At 38.5% G+C, this 19300-nt stretch overlaps 2 protein-coding genes and 1 pseudogene across 4 annotated transcripts; all 3 read left to right on the plus strand.

Moving 5' to 3' along the window:
• The first annotated feature begins 37 nt into the window (after window positions 1-37).
• Window positions 38-4920, plus strand: LOC100266564 (double-stranded RNA-binding protein 2). 3 transcript variants are annotated; one of them, XM_002276618.5, is made up of 4 exons: window positions 38-671; window positions 1748-2024; window positions 2865-3084; window positions 3545-4920. In XM_002276618.5, the coding sequence occupies exons 2-4, from the start codon at window positions 1779-1781 to the stop codon at window positions 4768-4770; spliced, it is 1692 nt and encodes a 563-aa protein (XP_002276654.1). In that variant the 5' UTR covers window positions 38-671; window positions 1748-1778; the 3' UTR covers window positions 4771-4920. The 3 variants fall into 3 exon arrangements, with proteins under 3 accessions (XP_002276654.1, XP_010649782.1, XP_010649783.1); XM_010651480.3 differs by lacking the exon at window positions 38-671 and adding an exon at window positions 686-818; XM_010651481.3 differs by lacking the exon at window positions 38-671 and adding an exon at window positions 881-1280.
• A 109-nt stretch (window positions 4921-5029) lies between these two features.
• On the plus strand, window positions 5030-8131 carry LOC100261360 (uncharacterized). Its single transcript, XM_002276287.5, has 4 exons — window positions 5030-5523; window positions 5600-5752; window positions 6770-7018; window positions 7664-8131. The coding sequence occupies exons 1-4, from the start codon at window positions 5452-5454 to the stop codon at window positions 7928-7930; spliced, it is 741 nt and encodes a 246-aa protein (XP_002276323.1). The 5' UTR covers window positions 5030-5451; the 3' UTR covers window positions 7931-8131.
• Window positions 8132-8970: 839 nt separating this feature from the next.
• LOC100256268 (probable nucleolar protein 5-2) lies at window positions 8971-13744 on the plus strand (annotated as a pseudogene).
• Window positions 13745-19300: the final 5556 nt, after the last annotated feature.

A 19300-nucleotide genomic window follows, 5' to 3' on the forward strand; every position in this document is an offset into this window, starting at 1 on the left:
TTTATTAGAAGGTCGGTCCAAAGTCCACTCTCTTTTCATGGTGCGTGACCAATTTCAAAATATTTACGTTAACATTAAATTCAAAATTTTGAAGACCCACAGACTCTCCCAATCCCATTTAGAAAGTATTTAATACACAGCCCAAGCCACAACCACTTCTTTACTTCTTCCTAAATCATTACTCTATACTTCAGAAAATTCTTATTTCATAATTTTGGGCCTTAGAATCAAGTGGGAGTGTGTGTTTTCTATGATCTTTAGACCTGTGTGGGAAAAATTTGGGTTTGAGTTTGAGTGCGGTAGGTGTAAATTAGCAAAACCACCCAAACTTAATATGCAATAATGGCTGATGTTAAAGCAGAGTGCTTTTATCGTAGTAGGAGTGAAACACTCGGAACAGTCAGCACAAGGAGTAGCAGTAGAAAGAGAAAACGATAGCTAAAAAAGAAAATAAGAGAGAGACCAAGAACAAAAACGAAAACAACAACAACAGACTCTGATAGATATCATAAAAGGGCGTGGAAATTCAGTTTGTTGTTCAGATCTTCTCAACTCCCATTCTCGTTCCTAGATCCTCACTTTTTACCCACTTCACCGGACTTCTGCTTTCCAGTCACTATGCTGTCGCTTTCCTGCCGCGGACCCATCACTGGGTTTATGAGGTTACAGTGGTGAGATCAGTTTTGTCCTCTCAATTTGCATACAAAGCTCTGAATTGAAGTTTGGGAAATGGGTTTTGGTTTTTTTTTGCTGTTTGTTCTTCTGGGTGTTGGTTTTGGTTATTTTTGGGAGGGAGGTTGATTGTGTTTTCCATTGAGGTATGTGTTTGGAGTGGTTTTTAGCTTTGTTTGTTTCATATGTTGAGACTCTTTTGGTGTTTGAAGTAATTGCTAAGTGGGTTTCTCTGATCTGAATAACTTTTGGCCTGTATTGGTCTTTGGGGTGATCTGATCGAGGTGGGTTTAAAATATTTTAAATGGGGTTCTATTAAATATCTTCAATTCAATACAAGTAGTTAATACTCTGTCGGTTCAATTCACTGGGTGGTTGATTAATGCATATGGGGCTTGATAAATGAGCTGAATTAAGACTATCACATGATTCATACCTTCTTTTCCTTTTGCATTCTTTTGGTTTTGGGTTGATTTTTATTGGGCGTTTGCTTATTGGGTTTCTCTTTTCCGGGAAGAACTGAATTGCTGAGCCCTAAAATGGGAAATGGGAAATGGTTATATCATGTTGGCAAGTTTGAATGCTGAGATGTTTGATATGGTTTCATGGTAATTCATCAGCTCTACCCAGTCCAGATTGGGTATACTGCAATACTGGGTTCTGGGGTTGGATTGGTTTTGTTACAGTTAATACTATTATGTACAAACTTCTTGAATTTTTGCTCAACTCAGCGTGATTTCCTGTCCGCACTGTGACTTTCTGGCTTAGCAACCCACGTAGTTAACACAGCTTTTGTTATTATTCTATGAGCTCTTATTTAACTTGTTACAGGATTTTGTTCCTCCTCTTTTCTTTTCTGTCATTTTTCTTTTTGGAAAAATTTAAATTTAGAAGAATTCTGAGGATGATCCATTTATGAATGAGCCACCTTTTGAAAAAATGGTTATGGGGTTTGAGATCTCATGTGGATCAGCTAGATCATTCTTGTTGAAAATTAATGAATTGCATACTTTTTTTGCCTTCATTATTCTGTTCTTCGATGAATAATTTTTTTTTTTTTTTTTCCTTTTTGTAGATTCCCCTTGTGGTTGTTTGTTATCACAGGGATGTATAAGAACCAGTTGCAAGAATTAGCGCAGAGAAGCTGCTTCAACTTGCCATCCTATGCCTGCATTAGGGAAGGACCAGATCATGCCCCACGCTTTAAAGCCACAGTTAACTTCAACGGTGAAGTCTTTGAGAGTCCAACCTTCTGCAATACTTTGAGACAAGCTGAACATGCAGCAGCAGAGGTAGCACTTAATGTGCTTTCAAAAAATGGCCCTTCTAAAGCACTGGCTGCAAAAGTTCTGGTACGGGTTTAAACTCATATATTCCTTCCCTTTCATTCTATCTGTAACTCGCCTTTCTCCAGTCATTTAATTGGGCCTTTATAAATTGCCTTAAGTATTTTTTCTCTATCAAACATTATTTGCTTACTACTCTTGACAAGGTGTTATGGTAGAGGATATATTACAGGACACAGAAATTTCTGTCTAAAACTTGATATTAGTCTGAGGAATCACACATATAATGGACTGACAAGTAGTATAAAACTGGAGGAATGCAATGTATTTTTCTAGTGATGTGGTGGCTGGATTTGAATGTAGAAGAATGAAGGAACTCGAGCCACCCAAAAGTTCAACAAGTTTGGAAACTGTCAAGTCTAAGGAGGGAATAAATTCATAAGCAAATGCAAGCCTAGAAAGAAGATCTTCTCAAAAGAGATGTGTGCAGGAGATCTTCCCAAGCCAAGCTTGAAGTTCTACCACAAGATACTCGATAAACTTAAGATCACATCCAATGGATCAACCTCCCACCTCTTTCCAACTTGCAAAAGTGTGGAGTATATATATCTTCCTATAACGGTGTTGGTGCTTCATTACCACATAATACTATCTGTTGAAAGTAGAAGAACTGAAAGAAATGTCAAAACTTATTCCCTTGTGTCTCCATAGCTACATATATAGGTTGGGTGAAATTCCATTCTTCATTTCTAGAGAAGGGTTCAAGAAATCACTCCCTAACTGATTACATGAGTCATTTATGCTTTTTTTATTCCATTCTTCATTTCTAGAGAAGGGTTCAAAAAATCACTCCGTAACTGATTACATGAGTCATTTATGCTTTTTTTATCATTTCCTATGATACAGGATGAAACTGGAGTTTACAAGAACTTGCTTCAAGAGACAGCTCACAGAGCTGGGTTGAAACTTCCTGTTTATACCACTGTTCGATCTGGACCAGGCCATATTCCTGTTTTCTTTTGCACAGTGGATATTGCAAAAATGAGCTTTACAGGAGAACCAGCCAAAACCAAAAAGCAAGCTCAGAAAAATGCAGCAATGGCTGCTTGGTCTGCCTTGAAACGATGTATGTTTTTTTTTCCCATTTACTTTGCTCTTCTTCAGTCTTCAGAGTCCTCTGGACTTATTTATGAAAGCTATCCGGCACAAGTTTTGAATGAATTGTGAACATGGCATGAGTTACTCAGCATGGAACTATCAGAAAGAAAAGAAAGGAAAATGAGCTGTGGCCATGAGCATACAAAGTTTGTTTGTTTCAGGAACTTGCAATGCTCAAAATTTTTTCTTATTTTGGCTGCCTTTGTCATGGTATTCTTCTTGATCAAATTCCAAACACTTTCTGAACAGTGCCATGCTCCAGAAAGTCCACACTCACCCCTTTTTTTTGTCTCAAGGGCAGGTTCTAATGGTTCTAATGCCCACCAAATCCATAAGCAGTGGAATAGTTTCTGAAAAGGAATTAACAAAATGTATTCATTTGTTTGCCTTAGTCATCCAGTCTAACACTTGTCATGGTGTTTGTGCAGTGTCTCAGGCCAGCTCTTCCACTTCTTCCGCTCCTTTAGAGTCTGGAGGGAATGATGAACTGGAGCAAGTCACTGTTGCCCGCTATCTTGCTAGTTTACAACCACCAGAGGCGAACAAGTCTGCACAAAGAGACGGGCTACTAGGACAGGGTTCTACACCTTGTAGGAGGGACTTGATGCCAAATGACAATGCCATATCATTGTACTCTATGCACTGCAGGGACTGGTCTCATTCTGCTCCTCTTATTCAATTGGCACATCAATCTTGGCCCAAAGAGAGGGCATCCCAGCAGCAGAACCACCTGTTGGCTCTTCCATCTGCACCAACCACTCTCCCCAGACCTCAGATGTCTCCAATTATTCGGTCCATATTCCAGCCAGACCATGGGCCATGTTTCTTACCAAGGGAGCAAGAGCCAGCCCCTCTTAGTCCTGGAATTGGTCCATTTCTTTATTTCTCAAATGGTTCAATGCCAGTCCCTGTTAGTAATCTCTCCCAAGTTACCATTCAAGAGATAGAGGAAAAACCCAAAGTGGAACAGGAGTGGCTGAATGTTGATGCAAATTCCGGCTGCTGGAAAATTAATTTCCCCTCCAATTTATCTGGGCTCTCTCTAGTTGAAATTCCAAAGTGTCCCATTTCTCCTAACAGTCATTCTGAACCTATCCAGGAGGCGCTGCAGGGAAAAGAAGAGGAAAACAGTGCTGGAAACTCTGCTCAATTAGGAACCAACCAAATCCAACGACTTGCTTGGACATCTCCCAGGTTTGCGGATACCAGGTCCAGTGCAGGAGCCTCGGATGAAGCTAATCTGTGGTTACAAAACCAGCAATTCTTGGACTATTTGCAGTCAAATATCAGATCCCAAAATGCCCCCATGGCTACTTACCCAGGATCATCCAGAGTTTATACACGACCTTCTGCAGCTCCTGTGACGATCAGAAGCAGTGATGCATCATCCATCCGAAAGCCCAGACCAATGAGTTCGAGCTTATTCGTATCAGCTCCACCACCAACCAGGTACGCGGCTCCTACTTGGTCAACAAGGCCAACGCTAGAAGGAGCGAAGTACACTGGAGTGAGGCCTTGTAGTAGGTTCATGGCACCAGCGGTTAACATCCGATCAGTTGTGCCAGTGTGCTCAGCTCCTCCTGCTAAAGACAGGGCAGGAGGCAGCCAGGAGGAGAGAGCTGGAAGGCTACAAGTTCAGAAGTTGGGAAGGTGAAAATGTGAGGGGGGCATAGAATTTTGAAAGCTGAGTATCCTTTCTGGTTTTTGAGGCGATTGCTGAGAGAAGTCTGTAATCTAGGTGCTTTTGGATTGGGTGACACAAAATAAAAGAATAATAAGAGAATAAAATGATCTTATTCTTTGACATCTTCCCAAATTTTTGGTTCTACTTTTGCTTTTTCTTCATCCCTTCGTACCATTTTTTCAGTGATAAAAGAGTGTTTTTCTTAGCAAGTGTTTTTATTTTATTAAAACAAAAACAAAATGTTTTGCTAATTGTGATGGGCTTTGAGTTGGTTACAGCAGTTTCGGCCCATTACAAGTTGGGCCTAGCCCAGCCCAAGCTCGAACTGGGATTTAAATATTTAATACAAGCGATGCCGTTTAAATAGAAACCAAGTGGACAAAAAGGCCTTGAGATGATTCAACTGTCAGTCAGCTTCAGATGACAGTTGCCTGTCATCTTAGCCTGACTCCGAGACAACTTTTAAACGGACTCGATGGCCGGCGCTACTGCCATCTGCATACATCATGGTGACGTGGCATATTTAACATGGTGATGTTGGTAGTTTCAGGCCACGTCAGACAGATTGGAGGTTGAAAAGGGATAAACGATTCCGGGAGGCTGATCCCTTCTTCATTTTCAAACCCTAAACAAGGGCTGAGTCCCAAAAGCATGAACCAGTGGAATCGGATCCACAACTCACTTCCCTACGATATTGCCCTCAAAATTGCATCATCCCTCCAGGTTTTTTTTCTTTTTTCTTTTTTCTTTTTTCCCTTTCTTCAAATGTAATATTTGATTTTTTTTTGTTGTTGGGAAGGCATCGGATCTATGTTCTCTGGGAAGTTGCTCTAGGTCTTGGCGGGAACTATGGGGGTCGGATCCTATATGGGAGCGTCTGTGCAGAGATAGATGGTCTGTCCAGTGTATGTTAGGAGAATCCTCAGCCTCGGAGCTTCACCCCCCTAAAGAGGTTCGAGTTTTTTCTTTCGGCATTTTTAAACCTTATTGCAGTTTGTTTGGTTTCCGAGAAAATTGAGGAAAAGAAAAGGAGAGGAGATTTGGGATTTTATGTTTTTGTGTTGTTTTGGTATCTGGGAAATGGAAAATGTGAGTCAATTCTTGAAACTCTGATAGTCGCATTTATGGACTTCTAGTTCCAATTCTGGGATCTAATATGATGAAAAAGAAAATGGATTTTCTTTTCCCACAATTTCTCAGCAGCCACACGAATGACTCAATATAACATGTAGTTTATTAGTTTGCTTGAATTGTTAGAGGAGAGGGTCTTTGTACATTAGGACTATATCGGACCATTCAATTCTTTCATACTAGGCATTTGAATTGGGATTTTTGGTTTTTCATTGCTTTTGAATTGAGGCTGTTTGTAGGATAAGCATGGGTTTAGAAGTTGCTTTGCTGAACCACTGAACAAGGATCCGGACAGCCACCAATTTGAATAAGGTTGTGCTGGAAAAGAAAGATTACAAACTTGGTCCATTTGGAAAACTCTGGATTTGGAATTTGGATGACACAGCTTTTCTAGTAATTTTTTGTTACTTCAACACAAAATTGGGATAAATGACTTGCAAATTTGGTCAAAACACACTGAATCTTGGAGGAATGATAGAAGAATTTGGATTCTTAAAAGTCAATATTTTTAAATTTGGAAGAATGTGGATTTGAGTAATATGACCATAATTCATAAAATTGAAAACCATAAGCATGAACAAAGCTGGGTGTGGGGTTTGATGAAGTTTAGTTCATCGTATCTTTAATTTTGTACTGATTACATTTCAAATGATATATCTATGCTTCAAATACCATAGAAGACACAATGTATTCTACTATTACCCTGTAATGTCCAAAGGCTCCTTCTTCCAATCCACCTCCTTTCAATACATTTAGAAGACAGACTACACTCTATTCTTTCCCATCATGTGGTTTGCTGGTATCGTTCAAATTGTTGTTTGAAAATTTAAATGTGTAGGGATGGAAGAGCTTTTACATCAAGTGGCACCATGAGATGGCCGGTAGAGCTACTGATGTTGTTAGGTTTGTGGAAAGTCGTTCCTCCTCTGAATCACTTGAGGTTGGAGATCATCTGAAAGCAATTGTGGGCCTGAGAGATAGGCAGCTTGGATTTAAAGATGTTCAAATATTCCTTTTCAAACCAAAGCTTAATGTGCTGATTAACTTGGTTGGCCTGCAATATTGCATTCAATGGCTTAAAGTGCCGGTAAGTACTGCCATGAACCACATGTACCATCTATCTTTTGAATTCATTCTCATTTCCATATTTTACTAATCGCCCTTGCCTAGTTTTGCTTCTTTCATTCTAGAATATTGTCATAGGTGGCGGCATATGTTAAATTAAAGAATATAGATAGGAGTTAAGTTTCTTATTCTGATCTCTAAAGCAGATAAGGGCTAATCTCTATGTAGCTAATATTCAGCAAATCAATATCATACATATTTCACCTCTAGTAGGAACTATTGTACCCCAACCAATCCCTATAGAAAGGGCAGGGATTGGTTGTATCTGAGGCTCCTTAATTGGGTGTTGCATTATGGGACATGTGTTTTTGGGTTGGGCAGGTGATGAAAGAATGAGCATGACTGCATGAGTCTATTTGCATGTCTGGTAAACAAAGCAACAGCCCCTTTTTCTTTCTTGTTTTGGTGTCCATGCCCATGCACCAGCCTGCGAGGAGTACTGTTCTAGAGTCTGTAGCTCATGTTAGAAGCCTTTATGTATCTTCCATTAGCTATTGAAAAAAAAAGGAAAAAAGACTGCTGGCTGAATTGTTGATGGGTAACACATCCTGGTTATACATCTGTTAGAAGCCTTGGTCACACTCTTTGATACTCCGACATTTTGCAGGCTGAGCATGTCATGGAAGCAATTCAAAGCTGCAAGATTTCAGAGCGGCAAGTCTGCGTGAAATGGTGGAAGCTAGGGAGGTGGTTTTATGGATTCCGCTTGCGGGACGAATCTCATTGTCGCCGTGTCTCTTTGAGGGACGTTGCAAAAGAGGATGAGGTACTTTGGGTGCTTCACCGAGGAGCTATTCATGAGGTTTTGCGCGTTCAGATCTCTATCCCTAGTCCCTCAACAACTTCCTGGTCATGTCAAAGCTCCCAAACATGAGGTTTGGGAATGGTTCCCTTGCACAATATGATGCAATGTGTAAATCTGTACAAAACACTAACTCTATACATGTATATGCCTGTTTATGCTCTGAGTGTAAAATTAATCAATCCAGTAGTAGAGCAGTACTGGATATGGATTGTCTCAAATGTCTAGAACTTTGACTGTATATAGAGTGGGAGTTTCGCCGTTCTCCATTAACAAGCTTGAGTCATGAGTAGTGTGGAATGGAAACTGTGATCTCTCTCAAAGGACCCATAGGAAAGGAGTAATTTGTAAGTTTGGATGATAAAATTTTAATTAAATATAAAACAATTTTTTTGCAACATTTTCATGGGAAGAAATATTGTTTGTAAAATAAAAGTCTGTTTGAAAAATTAAAATATTTTTAATTTATTTTTAAATATATTTTAAAAATAATTTTTATATCTAATAGTTTATTTTTAATTATTCTACATGTTTGACTTCTAAAAAATAAGTGAAAATAATAAAAAATAATTAAAAGATGTTTTATGAAAACACTTTATTTTTTATTATTAAGAACAAAAAATAGAAAATTGTTTTTTATTGTCTAACATGTTTTATGTGTTTTTTGTTATGGAGAAGAGGAAATTGTTCTAAAAAAGGTATTGAAAGAGACTCTTAGGCCTTGTTTGATAACTGTTTTTTAAAACAATTCTAAAAAATAATTTTTATGAACAATTTTTAAAAATTGTTCTTGAATGTTTTTTATAACAAAAGTCTATTTGGAACCTAAAGTTTTTTTAACTTGTTTTTAATATTTTTAAAAATAATTTTTATGTCTCTAATTTTATTTTTAATTTGTATAATTATTTTTGAAAATAGCTTTAAAAAAATAACTAAAAATAATTAAAAAATATTATGTGAAAACACCTATTTTTTGTTTTTTGATTATAAAAAAAAAACAAAAAAACTTTTCTTGAAAATAGTTGTAAAATTTCCCAACCTTTTGGCCATGGTCTTTCTTTTATTATTCAATACTATGGTCTTTCTTTTATTATTTAATAAATGAATAAATAAAACCCTGAAATACAGTGTAACCCTGGAACACTACCCTAATTTAGCATAGTAGCATTAAACCTCGTCATTTTTGTCACACCATTCCTTGTTTTCATCTCTGTGGCAAGTTTGTGGAGACGAAAAACAGAGTAAGGTAACTCATCATATTCAGTTTGGCTGCTGAGAAACAAGGGAAAAATAAGTGAAAGCCAGAATGTTACAGTTCCTTCTTTATTACCTTGCAATCCAGTGCCCTCACATCCACCACGAGCGGCTCCTAAACCATGTCCTGCGTTTGGCTGCGGAGAAAACGGAGGAAAGGAAAGTTCTCTCAGCAACCAAGTGGAGCTACAAGTGTAACACCATGACTTTGATTTGTTTATTTACTTATTAATTTTTGTTTTCGATCTAAAATTTTCATCTGGCTTTCCCATGGAAGACTTGAGCTTTGCCTATGTTAACACAAATGGATTACGAGGATAACATGAGGAAAGTAGCTCACATTTTCAGAATAGACCAGATTGTAGAATATGGTGCTTTTAGATTATGGAATGGCTTCTGTAACTTGTGTCGGGTCACACCCTGAGGTTCCAAGATGCTCGTTTTGTTTGAAACCCCCGCGGGGTTTGCTCTATTTAAAGTATTGGACGAAGGAAAGCTCTCAAAGTTAAGGTAATTAACATTGAATTATGTTTCATATGTTGTCTTTAAGGCCTTGCTTCTATGATGAATGTGTTGGAAAAACGTGCTTCATTTGGATCTTGGAAATTGTGAGGAATGGGATCAAATCTCCAAAGTTCGAATAGGAACCCAAGGCTCGATCTATAGAGGTCGTTATCTTATGTTGTTGTAGGGAAAAGAAGCTGGTTTTGGTGAAGATTATGTTTAGAACCAAAATGTATCTTTTTTCTGGCAAAAAGTTTGTTTATAAGTATTTTCCTTCCAAACAAATGTTACCTTAGTAAACTTGATGTCTAATTTTTCGATGTTATAGGACCTCTCATCAGTTTGATTTCCTATTGCAGGACTTGTGGAAGGAGTTTTCCACATCAGAGTCGACTCAGACAGGTCACTCATCTATGCTTTCTGATGTTGAGTTTCAAAAATAGACATTTGATATTCTCTTTGGGGTCATTAATATAGAGTAGTTTCGGGGTGGATTTTGGTAAATAGTGAATACCTATATATTATCATGGAGAGTATATTTTAAAATTAGCAAATGTTTTGAGCCTTGAAGTAGAAGCGCAATGTCTTGACTCTTTAGAATGTTTAGAGCTTCTTCATAGGAAGAAGTGCATGTAATGGATGCTATTTAATAAATATAAGTCTGCCTTCTGTTCTGGTCATTTCTTCACTTTGATGCTACTGATCTTCCTGTACTGTAATGAATTCATATTATTGAGCTCCTTTTCTCTTCCCTTTTGAACCATGATCCGGAGATTGTATGGTTGCACAGTGACATTGGATGGTGAAGTTGAAAGCTTTTAGCAAGTTTAATAATATGTCTGAAGCTTTGTCAGCAGCAACCTTGTTGATCAATAGTAAGCCCAGAAACAGTCTTTGCAACTTCTTGCATGCACACTGTGATGGTGAAACATTGGCTATAGCTGACTCGAAACTTGGAAATGCAATAAAAGAGACACCGGTATTGTAGTATTTTTATTATTTTATGCCTAGATTTTCTAAGTTTCTAACTGCAGTCAGCCACTCTTCTTTGTCATTCATACAAGTGAGGAGAAGATATTTCTCTTCTTTTTTTTTCTTTTTTTTTTTTTCTTTTAGCAGCAAATCGAATGTGTTCACAACAATGCTGTAATGGAGCTGATGAGAGGAGTGAGAAGTCAATTGACAGAACTCATTTCCGGGTTAGCAGTTCAAGATTTGGCTCCAATGAGCTTGGGTTATTCCACAGCTTGTCTAGATACAAGCTAAAGTTCAGTCCTGATAAGGTGAAATCACTAAACATTTGGCCCTTAAAATTTTGCATTTGTACCCAAAATTTGTTTGTAAAAGCATGTTTTGTGTTTGGAAAAGATGAGACATGATATGCCCTTTCTGTTATCATGGCACTTGTGGCTGAATTAAGAGGATTGCTTGGTATATGGGAAGTGTAAATCTCAATGGATGACCCTAACAAGATATATCTAATTTGGCAGAATAATATGTGGACTAAAAGCCAACTCTTAGAGGGGTATTTGGTAAACTGACTTAATGACTTAATCTAAGTCATTAAGTGCATGAATTATGTTTGGTAAGATAACTTAATTCCATAACTTAAAATTAAAATTGACTCAAAGTATTGAATTAAAATAAATATTTTTTTCTAAATCTCAACTATAATTTGTCTTGGTTGTTTATGTTTCTTTCCTCTATGTTTCTCTCTCATAACCTCATTACTCAATATTAATGAGGTTAAATATGTTAATCTAATAGTTTAAAAAAACTTTTAAATGAATTTTACCAAACAATCTTAATACTTAAAGCAAAAATTATGTGATAAATTTTAAATTAACAACCTAGCATAATTTAACTTAAAGTCATCTTGAGTTACCAAGCATTAAATATTAAGTTTTACCAAATCCCACCTTGGGAAGATCTTGTTGAATTGAATTGGTTCAAGTGACACATGTGATTAGAGTTTTATGGTAAAATTTAGGATTCTCTCCTCTTTTTGCCCTTTTATCTGGACTGACCAAGGATTCTTCTATTTCATTTCAGTAATGCCTATTGATCATCATGTGTAAGGCATTTCTGGATTTCATTTTGCTACTTACTTTGACAACATATTCATTTAATTTGCAATGAGTAGCTATGCAGTGCTATGACTCGGGTGTTTTTTCTTCTGGGATTTCCTGTAGGTGGATACAGTGATTATTCACGCTATTGGATTGTTGGATGATCTCGACAAAGAATTGAATGCTTACGCAATGAGAATTTGAGAATGGTATGGATGGCATTTTCCAGAGCTTGCTAAGATTGTACAGGATAACATCCTTTATGCCAAGGCAGTGAAGTTGATGGGTAACCATGTGAATGCTGTGAAACTTGATTTCTCTAAGGTAAGGAGGCTAGATTCCTTTGCCTTAACCACTAAGATAGGAAAACAAATCAGTTGTCACCTTTTTCCACATCCATGATGGTTAGGTCTCTTTGTTTGATAGTTTTTGATGGTCATGATCCAACATTCTGTCTATCATGTAGTCGTGACTATATTTTTAGTTCATCAAGAAAATGATGATGTTTTAGAGAGATTCTGTAATTGTAATTATAACCTGTTGGATATGTTTTGGCCTACAGGAGTCTTCTTTCGTATGAGATTGCAAGGTCTAGTAGCCAAACCAAATTGTGTTAAAACCTGTGACCTTTTCTGGGGTCAATTTTTGCAGATATTGCCAGAAGACACCAAGACAGAGCTAAAAGAGGCAGCTGTGATATCTATGGGAACTGAAGTTTGTGACCTAGATTTGATAAAATATCAAAGACCTCTGTGATCAGGTGTTGTCTCTTGCTGATTATAGAGCTCAACCATCTGAAAAGCAGAATGAACACCATTGCCCCAAATCTAACTGCTCGTCAGGGAGTTAGCTGGTGCTTACCTAATTGCCCATGGAGGCAGTTTGTTGAATCTTGCTAAGCAACCTGGCAGCACAGTTCAAATTCTTGGTGCAGAAAAGGCCCTTTTCAGAGCTCTAAAGACAAGACATGCCACTGCAACATATGGTCTTATCTCTCATGCATCATTGATTGGTCAAGCAGCCCCAAAACTTAAGGGGAAGACTTCTTGATCTCTTGCTGCCAAGGCTGCATTGACCATTCGGTAAGATGCTCTTGGAGATAACCAGGATAACACTATGGGATTAGAAAATCAAGCAAAGTTAATACAAGATGCGAAGTCCCTATCTGATGCATTTTTGTTTCTCCTGAACCTCTTATTATGTGGAACTCTTTTGTAGCTTGAAGCCTGGTTGGGGAATCTTGAGGGCAGAGAATTGGGTCACTCTGTTGGGTCAATTAAAGGCAAATCAAAGATTGAAATGTAGGAACAAAGATCGGAAGGAATGAGGCCACTAATAACTGCTGCCAAGGTCTGAATTTTATCCCAGTCCCTGCTTTTGAATAATTTGGCCTTGCTAATATTTTTGTTGAATTTGACACCCGTTTGCCCATGAACAGACTCATAACCCAGCTACTGATTCAGTCAATGGGCAAACAACTGAGTATATGGCAGAGAAATCAGTAGAGAAACAGGAGAAAGATATCATCCCTAAGAAGAGGAAAGGTGAAGCAAAACCGTCTCAGGCCAATGAAGCAAGAAAGGCAAACTCCCATTTCCACTAACGAGAGAAGAAGAAGAAACCGAACAGAGCTGACACGACAGGCAAAACTCAATTGCTGCAAATTGAGGAGCCAAGTTTACAACCAGAGGAAGTGGAGACTGACCAAAGAAAAGAAGAAAATAGAGGTGGCTGAAGCCAAGGGTATTATGGAAATGGGGAATCAGATAGCTGATCCAAAAGTTGCAGTAGTAGTTCACTATTAAAGACAATAATCTCAAGAAGCCAAAGAAGACTGCAATTAAATGAAGAAAATAATCCAAAATATATTTGTGCAGGTTAGAACCAAATGACCTAATATTAAAAGGGCATTTTTGGATCCTGCAAAACTGGGGTGTATTTTGAAGAACAGCATATACCCATGTGCTGATTTAAGGTTTTGATCGATTACTATCAACTCTGAAAATGGCAATTGGCTGCCACTACCTTTTATCCAAGAGAGTGGCATCTTTTTGGCATTCCCCACCTTTGACCCCTTTGGGGCTCCCTTTCATAAATGAATTCTCACACTTTTCCTCCCACAAAAAATATATAAATTATACGGTTCATCTCAAACCAACAAGCTGGATCAGAAAAGAACAGAAAGTGTTAGAAGTAAGAAAAAGAAAAGGGAAAATGGACTAAAAGTCTCTTATTGAATGGTAAGCTGAGCATAGGTACAATCAAACACAAATCCTTGATGAACAGGTGAATCCATCAATGGTGAATCAGAAATAAACATAAAGAAAATCCATAAGTGGATACATTGAAAGGGGGAGTAGACCAAAAGAAGAGGGGAGCATAGAAATAAGTCAACAGCAACGTTGGTAAACAACAGCAACACCTCCGCGGCGTGGACGAGGAGAGCAAATAACCATGAGTGTAAGAGCCAAGACAACCACCAAGAAAATCCCTGTTAGATCTATGCCACCTTCATCACCGTCCATGCAACACAACTTCCCCATCCCCAAACAACGCTCTCTGTCTCAAGTTGCCGACGCCTCTTGTTTCCTAAGCTGCTTTGCAAATGATGGGAGATGGAATGAAATATATTAAGGGAGGTGGAGATGGTACCATAGTTTTATAGGAGGTCGTTAACTAAAACGTCTTTTTTTTATTCCAGAGTCTTTAAATATTTAAATTTTCCATCCGAGTTGAAGGTAAACTTTCACTGGATTTTGCTACATGACTTCAAAGAAATTTCACACTTTGAATCTTCAAAGAAATTTTCTTCTAAAGATCTATTCATACTTAGAAAAAATCTACACGCTTATTTCTGTTCTAGTCAATTCCTTTTTTTTCTAGTTTCCTTTCGTTTTTCTCAAAAGGAGGGTGGAAATAAGGAAGCGATTGGGTTGTTGGTGAAACTTTCAATACTCAAACTAATCACAGTTGACTAATAAGGTTACCGGTATCTGCACCCTAGTTGACAAATAACCAAGAGAACGACTATTTGCAGACTGCTCTCTCTTCATTGGATTCCTGTAAGAAAATTCATCAGATACTCAGATATCTCCAGTCATGGAGGGTGGTTTTGGAAGGATGTTAAAACACATTTTACTTTGATTTAGCAGTTCTTCCAAGCCATCAAATGCTACTAGGTTATTACTGTTCCTGTCGCTTAGAATCCAGGAAGAAAACACATTAGGTATTTATTATCTCACCAACCCAAGATTGAATACATAAAGAAAGTCAATCCAAACCCTGTATCCAAACCCTGTATCCATACACCAAGGAATGAGGCCACTAATAACTGCTGCCAAGGTCTGAATTTTATCCCAGTCCCTGCTTTTGAATAATTTGGCCTTGCTAATATTTTTGTTGACTTTGACACCCGTTTGCCCATGAACAGACTCATAATCCAGCTACTGATTCGGTCAATGGGCAAACAACCGAGTATATGGCAGAGAAATCAGTAGAGAAACAGGAGAAAGATATCATCCCTAAGAAGAGGAAAGGTGAAGCAAAACCGTCTCAGGCCAATGAAGCAAGAAAGGCAAACTCCCATTTCCACTAACGAGAGAAGAAGAAGAAAACGAACAGAGCTGACACGACAGGCAAAACTCAATTGCTGCAAATTGAGGAGCCTAGTTTACAACCAGAGGAAGTGGAGACTCTGACCAAAGAAAAGAAGAAGAAAATGGAGGTGGCTGAAGCCAAGGGTATTATGGAAATGGGGAATCAGACAGCTGATCCAAAAGTTGCAGTAGTAGTTCACTATTAAAGACAATAATCTCAAGAAGCCAAAGAAGACTGCAATTAGATGAAGAAAATAATCCAAAATATATTTGTGCAGGTTAGAACCAAATGACCTAATATTAAAAGGGCATTTTTGGATCCTGCAAAACTGGGGTGTATTTGGAAGAACAGCATCTACCCATGTGCTGATTTAAGGTTTTGATCGATTACTATCCACTCTGAAAATGGCAATTGGCTGCCACTACCTTTTATCCAAGAGAGTGGCATCTTTTTGGCATTCCCTGTAGGGAATTATACCGAATTCCCAACCCGTAAGAATCAAAAAATTAGAGAAAAACACACGCCAAAGAAAAACAATCACACGCACAAGACAGTATTTACATGGTTCGGCAATTTTCCTACGTCCACGAAGTTGCAGGGATATCACTATTATCAGGGAAGAATACAGAGTACAACTTAACGGCTACAATATTCTCTATATATATATAGCACGGCAACCCTACCATACTAAAAAACCCTAATTACAAAAGGTGGTTCCACAATGGGCTAAACGGGCCCAACAGGCCTCAATAAATCTCCCATTAAAAAAATCATGCAATATTATTCGGGTCGGGTCATCAAACCGGATCAAACAAAACTAGGCTCCACAAAGCCCAACAAATCTCCCACTTGGAGACTAGTCCAATCACCAACATCAAACCGCTATCCTCCAAGAAACGATCCCTCATCCCTACAACTCATCCTCCTGTCCTCAAGCTAGAAGACCAATTGAAGTTGCGCACAGCTTCAACTTCTCAATAGTGACACCCTTAGTCATCATGTCTGCAGGGTTCTTAGATCCACAAATCTTCTCAAGTATTACCAGTTTATCCTCAACAAGATAACGGATAAAGTGGTATTTTGTTTGTATATGTTTCGACTTTGAATGAAAAGGCGAGTTTTTGGCAAGAAAAATTGCACTCTGAATGTCACTGTGTAGAATGCCCATCTCCTGCTTCTTACCCAATTCATCTAAGAAACCATGTAGCCAAATCATCTCCTTTCCAGCTTCAGTTGCTGCAACATACTCAGCTTCCGTAGTAGACAAAGTAACAATCTTCTGTAGATTTGAAGTCCATGATATAGCTGTACCACCTAGAGTAAAAACAAACTCAGTAGTACTCTTTCTACTATCAATATCACCAGCAAAATCAGCATCTACATAACCTTGCAGTTTCAAACTTGCACCTGTGAAGCAAAGACATGTATCTAATGAACCCTTCAGATATCTTAAAATCCACTTGACTGCCTCCCAATGTTGCTTTCCAGGCCTACTCATGAATCTGCTCACAACTCTCACTGCATGTGCAATGTCTGGCCTTGTACACACCATAGCATACATCAAGCTGCCAATAGCTGAGGCATAGGGCACCTTGCTCATATGGTCCCTTTCTTCTTCTGTCTTTGGTGACTGTTCTTTACTTAGTTTGAAATGACTACCCAAGGGTGTGCTCACTGGTTTAGCTTCATTCATGTTGAACCTGTTGAGAACTTTCTTCACATACTCTGACTGTGAAAGCTTCAATGTACCATTAGCCTTGTCTCTAATGATTCTCATACCAAGGATTTGCTTTGCAACTCCCAAATCCTTCATTGCAAACTGTTTGGACAATTGCTTTTTCAGATTATTGATCTTCTCAATGTCAGACCCTACAATAAGCATATCATCCACATACAACAGTAATATGATGTAAGAGTTGTCAAAGGACTTAACATAGCAACAATGATCAGCTTCACATCTCTTGAACCCAATTCTATGCATAAAATTGTCAAACTTCTTGTACCACTGTCTAGGAGCTTGTTTAAGGCCATACAAGCTCTTTCTCAGTTTGCAAACTAGATTCTCTTGTCCCTGAACAATGAACCCTTCTGGTTGAATCATGTAAAGGTCTTCCTCCAAGTCACCATGAAGGAATGCTGTCTTCACATCTAACTGCTCAAGATGTAAGTTTTCTACAGCCACCATTCCAAGTACAAGTCTAATTGTTGACATCTTCACAACTGGAGAAAATATCTCTGTGTAGTCAATGCCCTCCTTCTGCTGGAACCCTTTAACAACTAATCTGGTCTTGTAACGTTTGCTGCCATCATGCTCATTTTTTATTCTGTATACCCACTTGTTGTGCAAAGCCTTCTTTCCTACTGGCAATTCAGTCAGTTCCCATGTCTGATTCCCCAATAGGGAATTCATCTCATCCTTCATGGCTAACTCCCACTTGCTTGAATTCTCATCTTGCAAGGCTTCATCATAACACTCTGGCTCACCACCATCAGTCAACAGGAGATAATTTAAAACAGGTGCATAACGTTGCGGAGGTCTAATGTTCCTGGAAGATCTACGAACTTCAGCTACAGGTGTACTCAAATCTACCTGTGAATTTACATTCTCCTTATCTTTTTCACCCCCTTTTTGGACAGTACTTTCAGTCAATTCATCTAAGTTGACAAACTCAGATTTCTTTTGATCTATCTCTGTAACATCTGACGTTACAGTTGACCTATCCTTGTACATAACCTGTTCATTAAATATCACATTTCTACTTTTGATGATTTTCCTGTTTTGTTCATCCCAAAACCTATAGCCAAATTTCTCATCACCATAGCCAATGAAAAAACATATTTTTGACTTTGCATCAAGTTTACTACGAGCATCAGAATCAATATGAACATAAGAAACACAACCAAAAACTTTTAAATGTGAAAACTTCACCTCTTTACCGCTCCAAACCTCCTCAGGAAGTCTGAACTCCATGGGAACTGATGGTCCTCGGTTTATCAGGTAAGCTGCAGTGCTAACAGCATCAGCCCAAAAAGTTTTTGGTAGTCCAGCATGCAACCTCATACTTCTAGCACGCTCATTGAGAGTTCTGTTCATGCGCTCAGCCACACCATTCTGCTGTGGTGTCCTAGGAATGGTCTTCTCCATCCTAATTCCCTGTGCAGCACAATACTCACTGAACCCTCCATCTATGTACTCTCCTCCATTATCTGACCTCAAACATTTTACTTTCAAACTTGTTTCTGTTTCAACCATGGCCTTCCACTTCTTAAAAGTTTCAAATACATCATATTTATTTTTCAGAAAATAAACCCATACCTTTCTACTTGAGTCATCAATAAAAGTGATGTAGTACCTTGAACCTCCTAGGGATGCAACCGGAGAAGGCCCCCACAAATCAGTGTGTACTAGTTCCAATTTTTCAGCCTTCGGTGTCCTGCCAGTTTTCAAGAAGCTCACCTTTTTTTGCTTTCCTAAGATGCAACTTTCACACATGTCAAAATCAATGGACTTCAATTCTGGTAGTTTTCCTTTTGACAGCAACATCTTCATCCCTTTCTCACTCATGTGACCAAGTCTGCGGTGCCATAGGCTTGTATCAGTACTTGCATCAGCAACTGCAATTGTGTCTCTTGGACATGAGGTCATATACAGAGTGTCAGTCTTCTTTCCACGAGCCAATACCCTAGCTCCCTTTGTAACCTTCCAAGTACCACCAACAAATAGTATTGCATGTCCTTCATCATCAAGTTGTCCAACAGAAATTAGATTCCTCCTCAAGTCAGGAATATGTCGAACCTTCTCCAGTAACCAAACAGACCCATTGGGCAACGATATCCGGACATCTCCCAGACCCACAACATCCAAGGCTGAACCATCAGCCAAATATACCTTACCAAAATCACCTGCAACATAATTCTGTATGATTTCTCGGTGTGGAGTGGTATGAAACGAAGCTCCTGAATCCAAAACCCAATCATCAAGTGGACTGTCTACTGCAAGAAGTAATGCATCATGTAC

The sequence above is a fragment of the Vitis vinifera genome, chromosome 5, assembly GCF_030704535.1.
Source record: "Vitis vinifera cultivar Pinot Noir 40024 chromosome 5, ASM3070453v1".
NCBI lineage: Eukaryota > Viridiplantae > Streptophyta > Magnoliopsida > Vitales > Vitaceae > Vitis > Vitis vinifera.